This window comes from Acanthaster planci, unplaced genomic scaffold (genome assembly GCF_054643075.1).
Source record: "Acanthaster planci isolate LZ-2023a unplaced genomic scaffold, COTS_SCS Contig14, whole genome shotgun sequence".
NCBI lineage: Eukaryota > Metazoa > Echinodermata > Asteroidea > Valvatida > Acanthasteridae > Acanthaster > Acanthaster planci.
This window is the reverse complement of record NW_028257638.1, coordinates 174,115-190,663: the sequence shown is the minus strand read 5'-3', so window position 1 is coordinate 190,663 and position 16,549 is coordinate 174,115. Positions and strand designations below refer to the sequence as shown.

The following is a 16,549-nucleotide window of genomic DNA, read 5'->3' as shown; positions in this document are numbered from 1 at the left end:
AATTATCTAAATCTGGCATTTGTAGTGTTTTCTGAAAGGCCACATGTTCCCCTGTCCAGTCATATAAGTTTCATATCCATATTTGAAGTACTTAGGGAAATTTCTGCCAAAAGGAAGTGCCAGTTTCTGTCTGACTGATTGATATTTTTGCGGAATTCTGACTTCGTCTGCGTTATACTGGTCCTTATCCCACGCAGAGAATGCTTCATATAATGGAGCATAAAAAGGTCTGAGAATTATCTAAATCTTCCTATCTTGATGTCATCTGAAAGGCCACATGTTCCTCTGTCCTTTCATTTAATTTTCGTATCCATATTTGGAATAGATAGGGAAATAGCTGCCAAAGGAAGTGCGAGTTCTTTTCCAACTGCCTCTTTTTTGCGGAATTCTGGCTTCTTCTCCACTATACTGGTCCTTATCCCACGCAGAGAATGCTTCATATAGTCGAGCATAAAAGGTCTGAGAATTGTCTAAATCTGGCAATCGTGTTGTCATCTGAAAGGCCACATGTTCCCCTGTCCATTTATATAAGTTTCGTATCCATATTTGGAATAGATAGGGAAATAGCTGCCAAAGGAAGTGCGAGTTCTTTTCCAACTGCCTCCTTTTTTGCGGAATTCTGGCTTCATCTGCGCTATAGCAGTCCTGTCCCGCGCAGAGAATGCTTCATATATTCGAGCATAAAAGGTCTAAGAATTATCGAAATCGTCCAATCTTGGTGTCATCTGAAAGGCCACATGTTTCTCTATTCATTCATATAAGTTTCGTATGCATATTTGCAGTTGTTAGGGAAATAGCTGCCAAAAGAAGTGCGAGTTCTTTTCCAACTGCCTCCCTTTTTGCGGAATTCTGGCTTCTTCTCCACTATACTGGACCTTATCCCACGCAGAGAATGCTTCATATAATCAAGCATAAAAGATGTGATAATTATCTAAATCTGGCAATTGTAGTGTTTTCTGAAAGGCCACATGTTCCCCTGTCCATTCATATAAGATTCGTATGCATATTTGCAGTTGTTAGGGAAATAGCTGCCAAAGGAAGTGCGAGTTCTTTTCCAACTGCCTCCTTTTTTGCTTAATTCTGGCTTCTTCTGCGATATCCCGCGCAGAGAATGCTTAATATATTTGAGCATAAAAGGTCTATGAAATATCTAAATCTTCCAGTCTTGCTGTCATCTGAAAGGCCACATGTTCCCCTATCTATTTGTACAAGTTTCACATCCATATTTGCAGTAGATAGGGAAATATCTGCCAAAGGAAGTGCCACTTCTTGTCTGACTGTTTGATATTTTTTTCGGAATTCTGGCTTCGTCTGTGCTATACTGGTCATATTCCCACGCAAAGAAAACTTCATATAATCGAGCATAACAGGTCTGAGAATTATCTAAATCTGGCAATCTTGGTGTCATCTGAAAGGCCACATGTTTTTCTATCCATTCATATAAGTTTCGTATCCATAATTGCAGTAGTTAGGGAAATAGCTACCAAAGGAAGTGCGAGTTCTTTTCCAACTGCCTCCTTTTTTGCGGAATTCTGGCTTCGTCTGCGCTATGGTGGTCCTTATCCCGCGCAGAGAATGCTTCATATAATTGAGCATAAAAGGTATGAGAATTATCTAGATCTGGCAATCTTGGTGTCATCTGAAAGACCACATGTTCCCCTGTCCATTCATATAAGTTTCGTATCCATATTTGCAGTAGTTAGGGAAATAGCTGCCAAAGGAAGTGCGAGTTCTTTTCCAACTGCCTCCTTTTTTGCGGAATTCTGGCTTCGTCTGCGCTATAGCAGTCCTTTCCCGCGCATAGAATGCTTCATATATTCGAGCATAAAAGGTCTAAGAATTATAGAAATCGTCCAATCTTGGTGTCATCTGAAAGGCCACATGTTTCTCTATTCATTTATATAAGTTTCATATCCATATTTGGAGTAGTTAGGGAAATAGCTGCCAAAGGAAATGCCAGTTCTTGTCTGACTGCCTTCTTTTTTGTGTTGAATTCTGGCTTCTACTGCGCTATAGCAGTCCTTATCCCGCGCAGAGAATGCTTCATATAATCGAGCATAAAAGGTCTAAGAATTACCTGAATCTTCCAATCTTGCTATCATCTGAAAGACCACATGTTTCTCTATCCATTCATATAAGTTCCATATCCATATTTCGAGTAGTTAGGGAAATACCTGCCAAAGGAAATGCCAGTTCTTGTCTGACTGCCTTCTTTTTTGTGTTGAATTCTGGCTTCTCCTGCGCTATAGCAGTCCTTATCCCACGCAGAGAATGCTTCATATAATCGAGCATAAAAGGTCTACAAATTATCTAAATCTTCCAATCTTGCTGTCATCTGAAAAATAACATGCTTCTCTATCCTTTCATATAAGTTTCATATCCATATTTGCAGTAGTAAGGGAAATAGCTGCCAAAGGAAGTGCGAGTTCTTTTCCAATTGCCTTCTTTTTTGTGTGGAATTCTGGCTTCTTCTGCGCTACAGCAGTCCTTATCCCGCGCAGAGAATGCTTCATATAATCGAGCATAAAAGGTCTACGAATTATCTAAATCTGGCACTCTTGGTGTCTTCTGAAAGGCCACATGTTCCCCTGTCCATTCATATAAGTTTCATATCCATATTTGCAGTAGTTAGGGAAATAGCTGCCAAAGGAAGTGCGAGTTCTTTTCCAACTGCCTCCTTTTTTTGCGGAATTCTGGCTTCGTCTGCGCTATAGCGGTCCTTTCCCGCGCAGAGAATGCTTCATATAATCGAGCATAAAAGGTCTAAGAATTATCGAAATCTTCCAATCTTGCTGTCATCTGAAAGGCCACATGTTCCCTTATCTCTTTGTATATGTATCATATCCATATTTCCAGTAGTTAGGAAACATCTGCCAAAGGAAGTGCCAGTTCTTGTCTGACTGTTTGGCAATTTTGCGGAATTCTGGCTTCGTCTGCGCTATACCTATCCTTATCATGCACAGAGAATGCTTTATATATTCGAGCATAAAAGGTCTAAGAATTATCTAAATCTGAGAATCTTGGTGTCATCTGAAAGGCTACATGTTCTGCTATCCATTCATATAAGTTTCATATCCATATTTGGAATAGTTAGGGAAATATTTGCCAAAGGAAGTGCGAGTTTTTTTCCAACTGCCTCCGTTTTTTTGCGGAATTCTGGCTTCGTCTGCGCTATACCGGTCCTTATCCCACGCAGAGAATGCTTCATATAATCGAGCATAAAAGGTCTAAGAATTATCTAAATCTTCCAATCTTGCTGTCATCTGAAAGGCTGCATGTTTTTCTATCCATTCATATAAATTTCATATCCATATTTGCAGTAGTTAGGTTAATATCTGCGAAAGGAAGTGCAAGTTCTTTTCCAACTGCCTCCTGTTTTTGCGGAATTCTGGCTTCGTTTGCGCTATACCGATTCTTATCCTGCACAGAGAATGTTTCATAAAATCAGGCATAAAAGGTCTGAAAATTATATAAATCTGGCAATCTTGGTGTCATCGGAAAGGCCACATGTTACTCCATTTATTCATATAAGTTTCGTATCCATATTTGCATTATTTAGGGAAATAGCTGCCAAAGGAAGTGCCAGTTCTTTTCCAACTGCGTCCTGTTTTTTGCAGAATTCTGGCTTCGTCTGTGCTATAGCTGTCCTATCCCATGCAGAGAATGCCTCACATATTCGAGCATAAAAGGTCTGCAAATTATCTAAATCTGGCAATCTTGGTGTCATCTGAAAGACCACATGTTTCTCTATCCATTCATATAAGTTTCGTATCCATATTTGGAGTAGTTAGGGAAATAGCTGCCAAAGGAAGTGCCAGTTCTTGTCTGACTGCCTTCTTTTTTTGTGTTGAATTCTGGCTTCTTCTGCGCTATAGTAGTCCTTATCCCGCGCAGAGAATGCTTCATATAATTGAGCATAAAAGGTCTAAGAATTATCGAAATCTTGCACTTTTGGTGTCATCTGAAAGACCACATGTTCCCCTATCCATTCATATAAGTTTCATATCCATATTTGGAATAGTTAGGGAAATAGCTGCCAAAGGAAGTGTCAGTTCTTGTCTGACTGTTTAATATTTTTTTCGGATTTCTGGTTACGTCTGCGCTATACTGGTCATATTCCCACGCAGAGAAGGCTTCATATAATCGAGCATAAAAGGTCTACAAATTATCTAAATCTTCCAATCTTGCTGTCATCTAAAAGGCTACATGTTTGTCTATTCATTTATATAAGTTTCATATCCATATTTGCAGTAGTTAGGGTAATATCTGCCAAAGGAAGTGCCAGTTCTTGTCTGACTGTTTGACATTTTTTTTCGGAATTTTTGCTTCGTCTGCGCTATACTAGTCATATTCCCACGCAGAGAATGCTTCATATAATCGAGCATAAAAGGTCTGAGAAATATCTAAATCTGGCAATCGTGGTGTCATCTGAAAGGCCATATTGTTCCCCTATCCATTCATATAAGTTTGGTATCCATATTCGCAGTAGTTAGGGCAATATCTGCAAAAGGAAGCGCGAGTTCTTTTCCAACTGCCTCTTAATTTGCAAAAGTCTGGCTTCGTCTGTGCTATACTAGTCCTTATCCCACGCAGAGAATGCTTCATATAATCGAGCATAAAAGGTCTAAGAATTATCTAAATCTGGCAATCGCGGTGTCATCTGAAAGGCCATATTGTTCCCCTATCCATTCATATAAGTTTCATATCCATATTTGGAGTAGTTAGGGAAATAGCTGCCAAAGGAAGTGCCAGTCTTTGTCTGACTGCCTTCTTTTTTTGTGTTGAATTCTGGCTTCTTCTGCGCTATAGCAGTCCTTATCCCGCGCAGAGAATGCTTCATATAATTGAGCATAAAAGGTCTAAGAATTATCTAAATCTGGCAATCGTGGTGTCATCTGAAAGGCTACATGTTCCGCTATCCAGTCATATAAGTTTCATATCCATTTTTGAAGTAGTTAGGGAAATATCTGCCAAACTAAGTGCGAGTTCTTTTCCAACTGCCTTCTTTTTTTGTGTGGAATTCTGGCTTCGTGTGAGCTATAATGGTCCTTATCCCACGCAGAGAATGCTTCATATTATCGAGCATAAAAGGTCTAAGAAGTATCTAAATCTTCCAATCTTGCTGTCATCTGAAAGGCCACATGTTCCCCTGTCCATTCATTTAAGTTTTATATCCATATTTGCTGTAGTTAGGGAAATAGCTGCCAAAGGATGTGCAAGTTCTTTTCCAACTGCCTTCTTTTTTTGTGTGGAATTCTGGCTTCTTCTGTGCTATCCCGGTCCTTATCCCACGCAGAGAATGCTTCATATAATCGAGCATAAATGGTCTAAGAAATATTTAAATCTTTCAATCTTGCTGTCATCTGAAAAACAACATGCTTCTCTATCCTTTCATATAAGTTTCGTATCCATATTTGCAGTAGTAAGGGAAATAGCTGCCAAAGGAAGTGCGAGTTCTTTTCCAACTGCCTTCTTTTTTTGTGTGGAATTCTGGCTTCTTCTGAGCTATAGCAGTCCTTATCCCGCGCAGAGAATGCTTCATATAATCGAGCATAAAAGGTCTGAGAATTATCTAAATCTGGCAATCTTGGTGTCATCTGAAAGACCACATGTTCCCCTATCCATTCATATAAGTTTCATATCCATATTTGGAATAGTTAGGGAAATATCTTCCAAAGGAAGTGCCAGTTCTTGTCTGACTGTTTGATTTTTTGCGGAATTCTGGCTTTGTCTGCGCTCTAGCGGCCCTTATCCCACGCAGCAAATGCTTCATATATTCGAACATAAAAGATCTGAGAATTATCTTAATCTGGCAATCTTGCCGTCATCTGTAAGTCCACATGTTCCCCTATCTATTTGTATACGTTTCATATCCATAATTTCAGCAGTTAGGGAAATATCGTCCAAAGGAAGTGTCAGTTCTTGTCTGGCTGTTTGACATTTTTTTTCGGAATTTTTGCTTCGTCTGCGCTATATTAGTCATATTCCCACGCAGAGAATGCTTCATATAATCGAGCATAAAAGGTCTAAGAAATATCTAAATCTGGCAATCGTGGTGTCATCTGAAAGGCCATATTGTTCCCCTATCCATTCATATAAGTTTCGTATCCATATTCGCAGTAGTTAGGGCAATATCTCCAAAAGGAAGCGCGAGTTCTTTTCCAACTGCCTCTTAATTTGCAAAAGTCTGGCTTCGTCTGTGCTATACTAGTCCTTATCCCACGCAGAGAATGCTTCATATAATCGAGCATAAAAGGTCTAAGAATTATCTAAATCTGGCAATCGCGGTGTCATCTGAAAGGCTACATGTTCCCCTGTCCATTCATATAAGTTTCATATCCATATTTGGAGTAGTTAGGGAAATATCTGCCAAACTAAGTGCGAGTTCTTTTCCAACTGCCTTCTTTTTTTGTGTGGAATTCTGGCTTCGTGTGAGCTATAATGGTCCTTATCCCACGCAGAGAATGCTTCATATTATCGAGCATAAAAGGTCTAAGAAGTATCTAAATCTTCCAATCTTGCTGTCATCTGAAAGGCCACATGTTCCCCTGTCCATTCATTTAAGTTTTATATCCATATTTGCTGTAGTTAGGGAAATAGCTGCCAAAGGATGTGCAAGTTCTTTTCCAACTGCCTTCTTTTTTTGTGTGGAATTCTGGCTTCGTGTGAGCTATAATGGTCCTTATCCCACGCAGAGAATGCTTCATATTATCGAGCATAAAAGGTCTAAGAAGTATCTAAATCTTCCAATCTTGCTGTCATCTGAAAGGCCACATGTTCCCCTGTCCATTCATTTAAGTTTTATATCCATATTTGCTGTAGTTAGGGAAATAGCTGCCAAAGGATGTGCAAGTTCTTTTCCAACTGCCTTCTTTTTTGTGTGGAATTCTGGCTTCTTCTGTGCTATCCCGGTCCTTATCCCACGCAGAGAATGCTTCATATAATCGAGCATAAATGGTCTAAGAAATATTTAAATCTTTCAATCTTGCTGTCATCTGAAAAACAACATGCTTCTCTATCCTTTCATATAAGTTTCGTGTCCATATTTGCCGTAGTAAGGGAAATAGCTGCCAAAGGAAGTGCGAGTTCTTTTCCAACTGCCTTCTTTTTTGTGTGGAATTCTGGCTTCTTCTGAGCTATAGCAGTCCTTATCCCGCGCAGAGAATGCTTCATATAATCGAGCATAAAAGGTCTGAGAATTATCTAAATCTGGCAATCTTGGTGTCATCTGAAAGACCACATGTTCCCCTATCCATTCATATAAGTTTCATATCCATATTTGGAATAGTTAGGGAAATATCTTCCAAAGGAAGTGTCAGTTCTTGTCTAACTGTTTAATATTTTTTTCGGATTTCTGGTTACGTCTGTGCTATACTGGTCATATTCCCACGCAGAGAAGGCTTCATATAATCGAGCATAAAAGGTCTACAAATTATCTAAATCTTCCAATCTTGCTGTCATCTAAAAGGCTACATGTTTGTCTATTCATTTATATAAGTTTCATATCCATATTTGCAGTAGTTAGGGTAATATCTGCCAAAGGAAGTGCCAGTTCTTTTCCAACTGCCTTTTAATTTGCAAAAGTCTGGCTTCGTCTGTGCTATACTAGTCCTTATCCCACGCAGAGAATGCTTCATATAATCGAGCATAAAAGGTCTAAGAATTATCTAAATCTGGCAATCGTGGTGTCATCTGAAAGGCTACATGTTCCGCTATCCATTCATATAAGTTTCATATCCATATTTGGAGTAGTTAGGGAAATAGCTGCCAAAGGAAGTGCCAGTTCTTGTCTGACTGCCGTCTTTTTTTGTGTTGAATTCTGGCTTCTTCTGCGCTATAGCAGTCCTTATCCCGCGCAGAGAATGCTTCATATAATTGAGCATAAAAGGTCTAAAAATTATCTAAATCTTGCACTCTTGGTGTCTTCGGAAAGGCCACATGTTCCCCTGTCCAGTCATATAAGTTTCATATCCATATTTGGAGTAGTTAGGGAAATATCTGCCAAACTAAGTGCGAGTTCTTTTCCAACTGCCTTCTTTTTTTGTGTGGAATTCTGGCTTCGTGTGAGCTATAATGGTCCTTATCCCACGCAGAGAATGCTTCATATTATCGAGCATAAAAGGTCTAAGAAGTATCTAAATCTTCCAATCTTGCTGTTATCTGAAAGGCCACATGTTCCCCTGTCCATTCATTTAAGTTTTATATCCATATTTGCAGTAGTTAGGGAAATATCTTCCAAAGGAAGTGCCAGTTCTTGTCTGACTGTTTGACATTTTTGCAGAATTCTGGGTTCATCTGCGTTATACCGGTCCTTTTCCGGCGCAGAGAATGCTTCATATATACGAACATAAAAGGTCTGAGAATTATCTAAATCTGGCAATCATGGTGTCATCTGAAAGGCCACATGTTCCCCTATCCATTCATATAAGTTTCATATCCATATTTGGAATAGTTAGGGAAATATCTGCCAAAGGAAGTGCGAGTTCTTTTCCAACTGCCTCCTTTTTTGCGGAAATCTGGCTTCGTCTGCGCTACCGCAGTCCTATACCGCGCAGAGATTGCTTCATATATTTGAGCATAAAAGGTCTAAGAATTATCGAAATCTTCCAATCTTCCTGTCATCTGAAAGGCCACATGGTCCCCTATCTATTTGTATAAGTGTCATGTCCATATTTGCAGTAGTTAGGGAAATATCTGGAAAAGGAAGTGCGAGTTCTTGTCTTACTGCTTGATATTTTTGCGTCAAACTGACTTTGCGGTATACAGGGTCCTGTACTCGCAAAGAGAATGCTTCATATTTTCGAGAATAAAAGGTCTTAAAATTATCTAAATATGGCAATTTTTGTGTCACCTGAAAAGGCACATGTTCCTCTATCTATTCATATGAGTTTGATTTCCATATTTGCAGTAGTTAGGGAAATAACTGCAAAAGGAAGAGCGAGTTCTTGTCTGACTGCGTTATATTCTGACTTGGATATTTTTGCGTTATTCTGACTTTGTGCTATACCGGGTCCTGCACTTGCACAGAGATTGCTTCACATATTTGAGCATAAAAGGTCTTGAAATTATCTAAATCTGGAAATCTTGGTGTTATCTGAAAGGCCACATGTTTCCCCTATCTATTTGTAGGGAACCGTTCCATAGTAAGGGCGCCCTCATCCTTCCAACACGCGTAACGAAGGTAATTAACATAAAGTGGATACTTTTTTATAGGCTTCCCGGGCACGCGGTGTGAAGATGATCTCTTTGCTTTTGGTCTCGAATGTAGAACTGTACTCTCTGCATTTTGCTTCTGTTAATTTGCAGGGAGGATGGCTTCTGCCATGCCCCTAAGGGTGGGAGAGAGTCAATGTTAGGAACCCCTACTAAGTACCTATAATTGTATAAGTACTTCTGTCGGAGAAATTGTACGATTTACGGGGCCCAATGTTGTAACTGCTTTCTGTTCTACAACGTGCCTACTGTATTGGTTAAATAGCAGTATAAGCGTTTGACCATTCATTGTATTGTTTTTTTTTCGGTGCCGTCTAGCCATTACACTACACCAACTGTTTTTATATTGAATATATTGTAGTTCTGGAGTTATACATCATTTATTGTTCACGTGTTCTCCAAGTGCTCGTCTGCGTTAATTTGGGGACCGTTCCTCCTTCCACTGTCCAACTGACGTGGGGCTATTCCGCTACATATTCATACAAGTTTCCTATCCATATTTGCAGTAGTTAGGGAAATATCTGCCAAAGGAAGTGCGAGTTCCTGTCCAACTGCCTCCTTTTTTTGCGGAATTCTGGCTTCGTCTGTGCTATACAGGTCATGTTCCCACAGGGTGAATGCTTCATATAATCGAGCATGAAAGATCTAAGAATTATCTAAAAACTGTAATCTTCGTGTTATCCGAAAGGACACATGTTCCTCTATTTCATATACGTTTCCTATCCATATTTGCAGTAGTTAGGGAAATAGCTGCAAAAAGAAGTGCGAGTTCTTGTCTGACTGCTTTATATTTCTACGTAATTCTGACTTGGATAAGAAATCATGGCTCTATCCCATTCATTCATTCTTGGGCCAAATTATCTATGAAACGGTCATTGTGGGATTCGGATCCGTCCGCCGGAGTAATCACTTTTTGGGATCACTTGGGCACATGGAATTGAAGACTGCCAGCTCTCCTGACTTGAAATATTGGAGCCATTGGTCTGGAGTGAGATTATCCCCTGAGAAGTCATTGTGTATTGCGGACGCTGAAGAAATCACTAGGAAAACGTCCCATTGTGTAAACAGTGTTTGGTCTGTGTTCGGTGGTGTGTATCTCAGTGGAAGCCTTGCGTCAGTGTCAAAATTGGCGGGAGAATTGGCACAGTTTGCAGCCAGAATCCCGATGTGAGCACTGATGTAGGAACATGTTGGAGGGTGGTATCCCTTGGACATGTCGGGGTGTATGAGCTTGGTCCAGTAAAATTTATTTGGCGGGAAAGATTGGATCCCTTTCCTTTCACTTGTGTGGAGTGTACTTTAGGCTGTTTTGCCTCGGGTAATTCCACTTTGAGAGATGCAACCTGAACTTGCGTGCAATGGGATGCAATGTAGGTTTAATTGATACATAGCGTCAACACTGTCGATCTGGAGGATGTTACTATGCTATTCGGGAGAGAGCAAACCTGAAGATACCGCTTCCGCTAATCGGCTGGTATTCTCGGGCAGATTCTTGTTTCACCATCAACCCACAATACTCCCTAAAGGTGCAAGGAGTACAAACATGACAAGGATAATAAATGATGGCCCTATCCCACTCAGAGATGCTCGGTCTTATAGATTGAATCCAAACGAATAAAGTTTGGGTGCTTTCGAAAAAAAAAACACGTTTATTGGAGGGTGTGTCACTGTGTGATTTATTTCTACATGGAGACTAAAATGGAGCCTCGGGTAAGTAGAAATAATAAAAATTAAACTTGTGTAGACCAAAACCATGTTTAGCCAAGCTGTGGGTTGGGTTGTACCTGGGAAAGTAGCGGGAATGCATTTTCGTCCCTTTGGGGACTCATCAGCCGCTTGATTCAAATATGAATCGGGTGTAAAGGTATGGTTAGTGAGTGGAATGGTACTCACTGACGGAAAACGTGATTACCGTTCCTCTGATCAGGATATTTGTGCACAATTAGTGTGAATGGGTTTGCTCATTCAAAAGGGAAATGAGAATATCTAGAGCGTTATCAGATTTCTCATGTGTGGCGGACCGATAGTCCTCCGTGTGGCTGAGTTTGGCTCTGGTTACCTTGTAGGCAACTAAAGGAGGTTTGGGGAAAACTTCCTTTAATGTTGGGTTGCCAGAGATGAGGTGCCAATGTTTAAGAAGAGCTCTTTTGATGTCTTTGTGTTTCACATGAGGATTGTGCATAGTGGTGAAGACGAGTGGGAGTTCTTTTTTGTTTTTCACTTTTCGCTCATTGTGAATCATAGATTCCCATTCCGGAAATCAATGGACTGCATCGATCTTTGAATCTCAGCTTGATCATAGCCTCGTTTCAAATGTTTTTCTGCGAAACTTTGTGTTTTTTGTAGAAACTTATTCCCACTATTGGTTTTTCTGGTATATCTTAGGATTTCTCCTTTGATAAAGCCGTGGAATACGTGTTGTGGATGGGATGAGGTTCTTTCCAGGTGTTGGAATGTTTCCGTCGGTTTTGTGAATACTTTCGTATCCAGGGTACCGTTGAGATGAAACGCGGACCTTTGAAAATTGTCAGGTCTTGGTAGGTAATGGAAGTTTCGGATGCCTCAAAAGTGAACTTGAGGTTAGGGTGTAGTTGATTCATGTGGTTTACAAATTGGGTGAAAGAGTTGGCCATTGTAGACGATGAGGATGTCGTCTCTGAATCTAGCCCAGAAAAGGATTTTTTCCATGAGGGCTGAGATTTCCGACTCAAATTCATTTAAAGCTACGTCGCAAATTTCTGGGCTTGATACTGATCACATTGCACATCCGATTTTCTGTCTGAAGATTTACCTCCAAACTGAAGATAGTTGCAGCCTAGAAGAAGTTCTAGGAGAGTGCGGGTGTAGTTGGATGGGGGTTTGGTTATGGCGTAGCCGAAATTTGTCCTGTTTTGAGGAAAGTTTCTTTTTCTAGTTTGGGGATACCAGGTGTACGGAAGTTTGAAAGGCCTTTGTTTCAGAACTTTGTTGTGCATCAGAAGTGCAATTCTCATTCGTCTTTGATATTTGTGGATATCATGAAGAAGTGAGAGGCGGTTCGGTTTAGCCGGGGTGGGAACCAAGTTTAAACCTTTACCCAATGCTATTTTCTCCGTTGGGGAGTTTAAGAGCCTGGAAAGGTTTGTAATGAATTGTTCGCTTTGTTTGGCTTGGTTTTTTCGCTGAGTCGAATGGGATGGCCTTTGGAGATTGGAGCAGTTATGGGCGAATCTGTTGGCTTTAGTTTTGTGTCTTCCTTTTTTATGGAAAGGGTGAATTTTTCTTCCAGTCATGGTAACTGACAAATAGGCAGTTATGGCAAACAGCAAAAAACTCTCTTTAATGGAAGCGGTAGTGGCTCTGAAAAGAGCCGTTGTGTTTGTTGGTGACTAATTAGCGTTTCCGCCTCGAACAGCCATTCTCAGTCACCTTTCGTTGGGGTCATGCAGGTATGGGTAGATAGTACATGTTACCGGGCCATCCCCTACGTTAGTAGTCGGCGTGTTCCGATCCGGTGGACGCAATACGGTTGTGCAAGCACAATGCAGACCACACCGTAGGTAAGCGGTCTACTCTGCCGCCGATGTTTCTGTACACTGTTTGTTGTTCAGTCGAGCACATTACCCCCTACACCCGTGACCAAACTCGAACCAGCCGTTCTTTGAGAAATAATAATTATGTACAAGCATTCTACCAGATACAACCTTCCCTGTATCCTGTAGCCTGTTCTCGGAAGCCTGCGGGAGACGACTCCATACTTTGCCCGCAGACGGTATTAGATGTGCTATGTGTTAATGTACTGGAGGATCCTGCTTGACGAGCCTTTGCTGCATCCATATATTGCAATGGACAGTTATGTAGTAAACAAAGAAGGAATGAATGAATGACACCCCCGATCACCATCTGCCTGATCTCACCGATGTCTGAGACAATGGTTATCCACGGGCAACCTGCTCCATTTCTGGTCATGCCCTGGTGATGATACTGTTTGTCACAGTTCATAAAGTGGCTTGTGACTTGGCTGAATACTGAATGACTTGTAATAGACTTAACTACAGATATACAGCACTGAGGTACTTGTATGACCTGTTATTATGAAGCACTGAAGTAGTTTAGACCAGATGGTCAAGACCAAACTGTAACTGAGATCATATCAAGGTATTAAGACCATATCTAGACCGAGACCAGGGGGTACCCAGACCAAGACTAAAACCAGGGGGTACCAAGACCAGGGGATACCCAGACCAAGACTATAGGGGGTACCCAGACTAAAACTAGGGGTACCAAGACTGAGACTAGGAGGTACAAAGACTGAGACCAGGAGGTACCAAGAGTATGGGGTACCCACACCATGACTAGGGGGTACCAGGCAGACCCAAACAAGGGGCCTACTGAGACCAAGACCATGGGGAACTACCCAGAACAAGATCGATACCAGGGGTACCACGATCGAGACCATGAGGTACCAAGACTAAGACCAGGGGGTACCCAGACAAAGACTAAGGGGTACACAGACCATGCAGGGGGTACCCAGACTGAGATCATTACAGGGGGTATACCAAGACCTAGACTAGGGCTATCTGAATACAACTGCATCTTGTGTGTTCCAGCAGAAAGTTTGCTGCACCGTGCCATGGCCACTCCTGTGAACTCAATGTAGCCATCCTCTGTTTTTCACTAAAGTCCTCTGCAAACGCTTAGCATACCGGGGTGAGATTTCTTGGGGATTTGTTATGATTTTGGGATTTTTCCTTCATAATAATCCTGATTTCAGGATTTTTCTTTCATCAGAATTATCCTGTTTTCACGATTTTTTTTTCGAATTATCCTGATTTCAGGATTTTTTCGTCAGAATTATCCTGATTTCACAATTTCTGTCATCATAATTATCCTGTTTTCAGGATTTTTATAGCACGGCTTTGTAAATCTGGAATATCTTTATGTTACCATATACTTATGCCATGGTGGTTGTTCATTTTCCTCCAATCTCAGCCCTGGTGTATGGTGTTATAAATTGTGTCCATAAAGGACAAATGTCAAGTACATGTATACAACTGTATATATTTCAATGCATTTTTGGAAATGCAGTCTTCCAAAGGCATCTTTTTCAATGTGTCTCAGTTGAATCGCCTTACATTTGAGTGGAATGATTACAAATGAAGCTCAGTAGGAATGGTTAACAGAGGAGTGACTTGGTATATTTATAGTCATGTAGAAGTCGAACAGTGATCATGAAAGACAGAGAGAGTCTGTTGAATCTTACAAAATACTACATTAAATGAGGTAATTCCTTTGTATGATGCATGACACTGCTGAAAAAAGCACCAGTTAGAGAAACGGATCCACCCATGCTGCTTGCCCAGAGAAACGGATCCACCCATGCTGCTTGCCCTTCCATTTGCTGTTCCTCAAGATCTTCATTTTCAAGCCCCTGACTGATGTCAATTTTTCTTTCAACAAAAAGAAAAACTCTCTTGACCTTAACTATCTCTTAATATATTAAGTGCTAAATGCATTTTTTGTCCAGCACTGATGGTTTTGAAGTTTTGTGTGCATATTATATGACAAGCTGTTTTCTCATCAACTTGCAGCAGTGCACCAGATGCTTTTTATGGTCGTGCCCAAAGATTTTTTAGCGCTGCGTAGTGGCGCAAGATGGAGAACTTGGCCAAAAAGTGCTATCACCATAGGTGCCATTTGAGTGTGAATGTTAATGCATGGATGCAGGCATACCAGGTGTGAGTGCCTGTCATGTTGCTTGTGCCTGTTGCATAAGCAAAGTGTATTCACACCCAAATGCCGCCCACGTGATAACGTTTTAGGCGTATTCACGGTGAAGTTCTCCATCTTGCGCCGCTGCATGGCGCTATAGAATCTTTGGTCATACCCTGCCTTCTTAATACTTTCTTTCAACATATGCATTGATCTCGTAGATACCTCTGATGATATGCCAGCTTTCGAATTTGTTGTTCCCCTGACCAGCAATGCTGGTATGGGTATTACCATGCCCATCCCTGGCAACACACAGCCCTGGCAGCAGTTTGTCTCCCAGGATTTGCGCTATCACATTGTCTTTAAACTGTACGTAAAAACCTTGATTGTGCCACCTTAATTTGCACTGCATTTAAAATCAAAAATGTGCACCAATTTGATTTCAGTATGTTTTCTTTAACCTTTAACGGAATAAAAACTTGCCAAAACACACATTAATTAAGCATTTTATGCAAATGATTGCTGAAAATTATATGATGTGGGTATTCAAGAATAATGATTTCTCTCCCTTCCAGAGTTCAAGCAGTATTTCCATCACCTGACCTCAAAGCCATGAAGGTCAAGGGAATGGGAAAAGTGGTAGCCTCTGCCCAAAGAATGGGAAAGGACATGAGCAAGCCAGCAGTAAGGTAAATGATGTACAGTCTTTTGTTGTGTTAGGAATTCATACCTTTTTCTGGATAATCAAACAACCGGGGCTGTGCTGGATATTCAAATGTTTGATCAGTCATCAAATACTTGAATATTTGTTTTCAAAATCAAGCATTCAGAGTTAGAAATCAGTAAAATAAAAGGGGATGTAATGAAATCATTTAGTTACAAAATTGCATTAAACAGGTATCTCCATTGTAACACACCTCTTGCTGGCTCTTTATCCCAATTGGTTGAAATATAGTCAGATGTTTAGGTCAGTACATGAATCTGGCATCATCGTGAATCATACACCAAGACATTATGCACATGTGAATTCCAGAGACTAATGCCTGGCCAGGCACCAGCACTTCAGAGTTTGTACTGGAGCCTCAAATGAGCAGAACATTGAAGTACAATTCTAAAACACTCAATGGAAAATAGAAGTGTTACTGTAATTATTGAATTGCTTTTTGAATTGCTGAGTCGTATGGTTGAATTAAAACAGTTTCAAAGTTTCTTGTCCTATTTTACATATATGGCTTGTGGCCTTAGAAGAAAGAACCCTCTTCTGATTACTCATAGTTCCTCAAGGAGCATAAACACGCTCTGGCTTCATTGCTAGTTTCTTGTGTAAACTAATACAGGTATACATCGTAGTAGCTGTGCATATGTCCAGCAATAAGGCCAAATTACTCTGACTTGCAGTGTTCCTTTTCTCATGATTTCTGATCTTGCTGTTACTAAGGGAATAAATCACCAATTAGGACCGAACCTCTTTAAGTAGGAGACAAATCCCTCTGCTAAAACTCAGAGGGAAAAACCACTCAGATGAACAAACAGAAGTAGTTGGTTGCTGCTGTTTGTTTGAAATTGGAATAGAACTTAATATTTGACTTTATGGAAGGTTGAACTTAGCCTCACAAACAACTACATGTAACTCTGTATGATGTAC

General features: G+C 40.5%; 1 protein-coding gene across 22 annotated transcripts in view; it reads left to right on the top strand.

Moving 5' to 3' along the window:
- Positions 1 to 16,549, top strand: part of LOC110990803 (uncharacterized) — a 46,446-nt gene that overhangs the window by 26,519 nt on the left and 3,378 nt on the right. For 11 of the 22 annotated variants that reach the window (XM_087131787.1, XM_087131782.1, XM_087131783.1 and 8 more), the window contains 2 exons: positions 15,126 to 15,273; positions 15,480 to 15,593. In XM_087131787.1, coding sequence (XP_086987913.1) covers positions 15,140 to 15,273; positions 15,480 to 15,593 — 248 coding nt within the window. In that variant the 5' untranslated portion in view covers positions 15,126 to 15,139. Of the gene's footprint in view, positions 1 to 10,349; positions 10,924 to 11,384; positions 13,266 to 13,326; positions 13,351 to 13,805; positions 13,903 to 15,125; positions 15,274 to 15,479; positions 15,594 to 16,549 lie in introns of those variants that run through there. The other 11 variants (XR_015423835.1, XR_015423833.1, XR_015423837.1 and 8 more) reach the window with 8 other exon arrangements.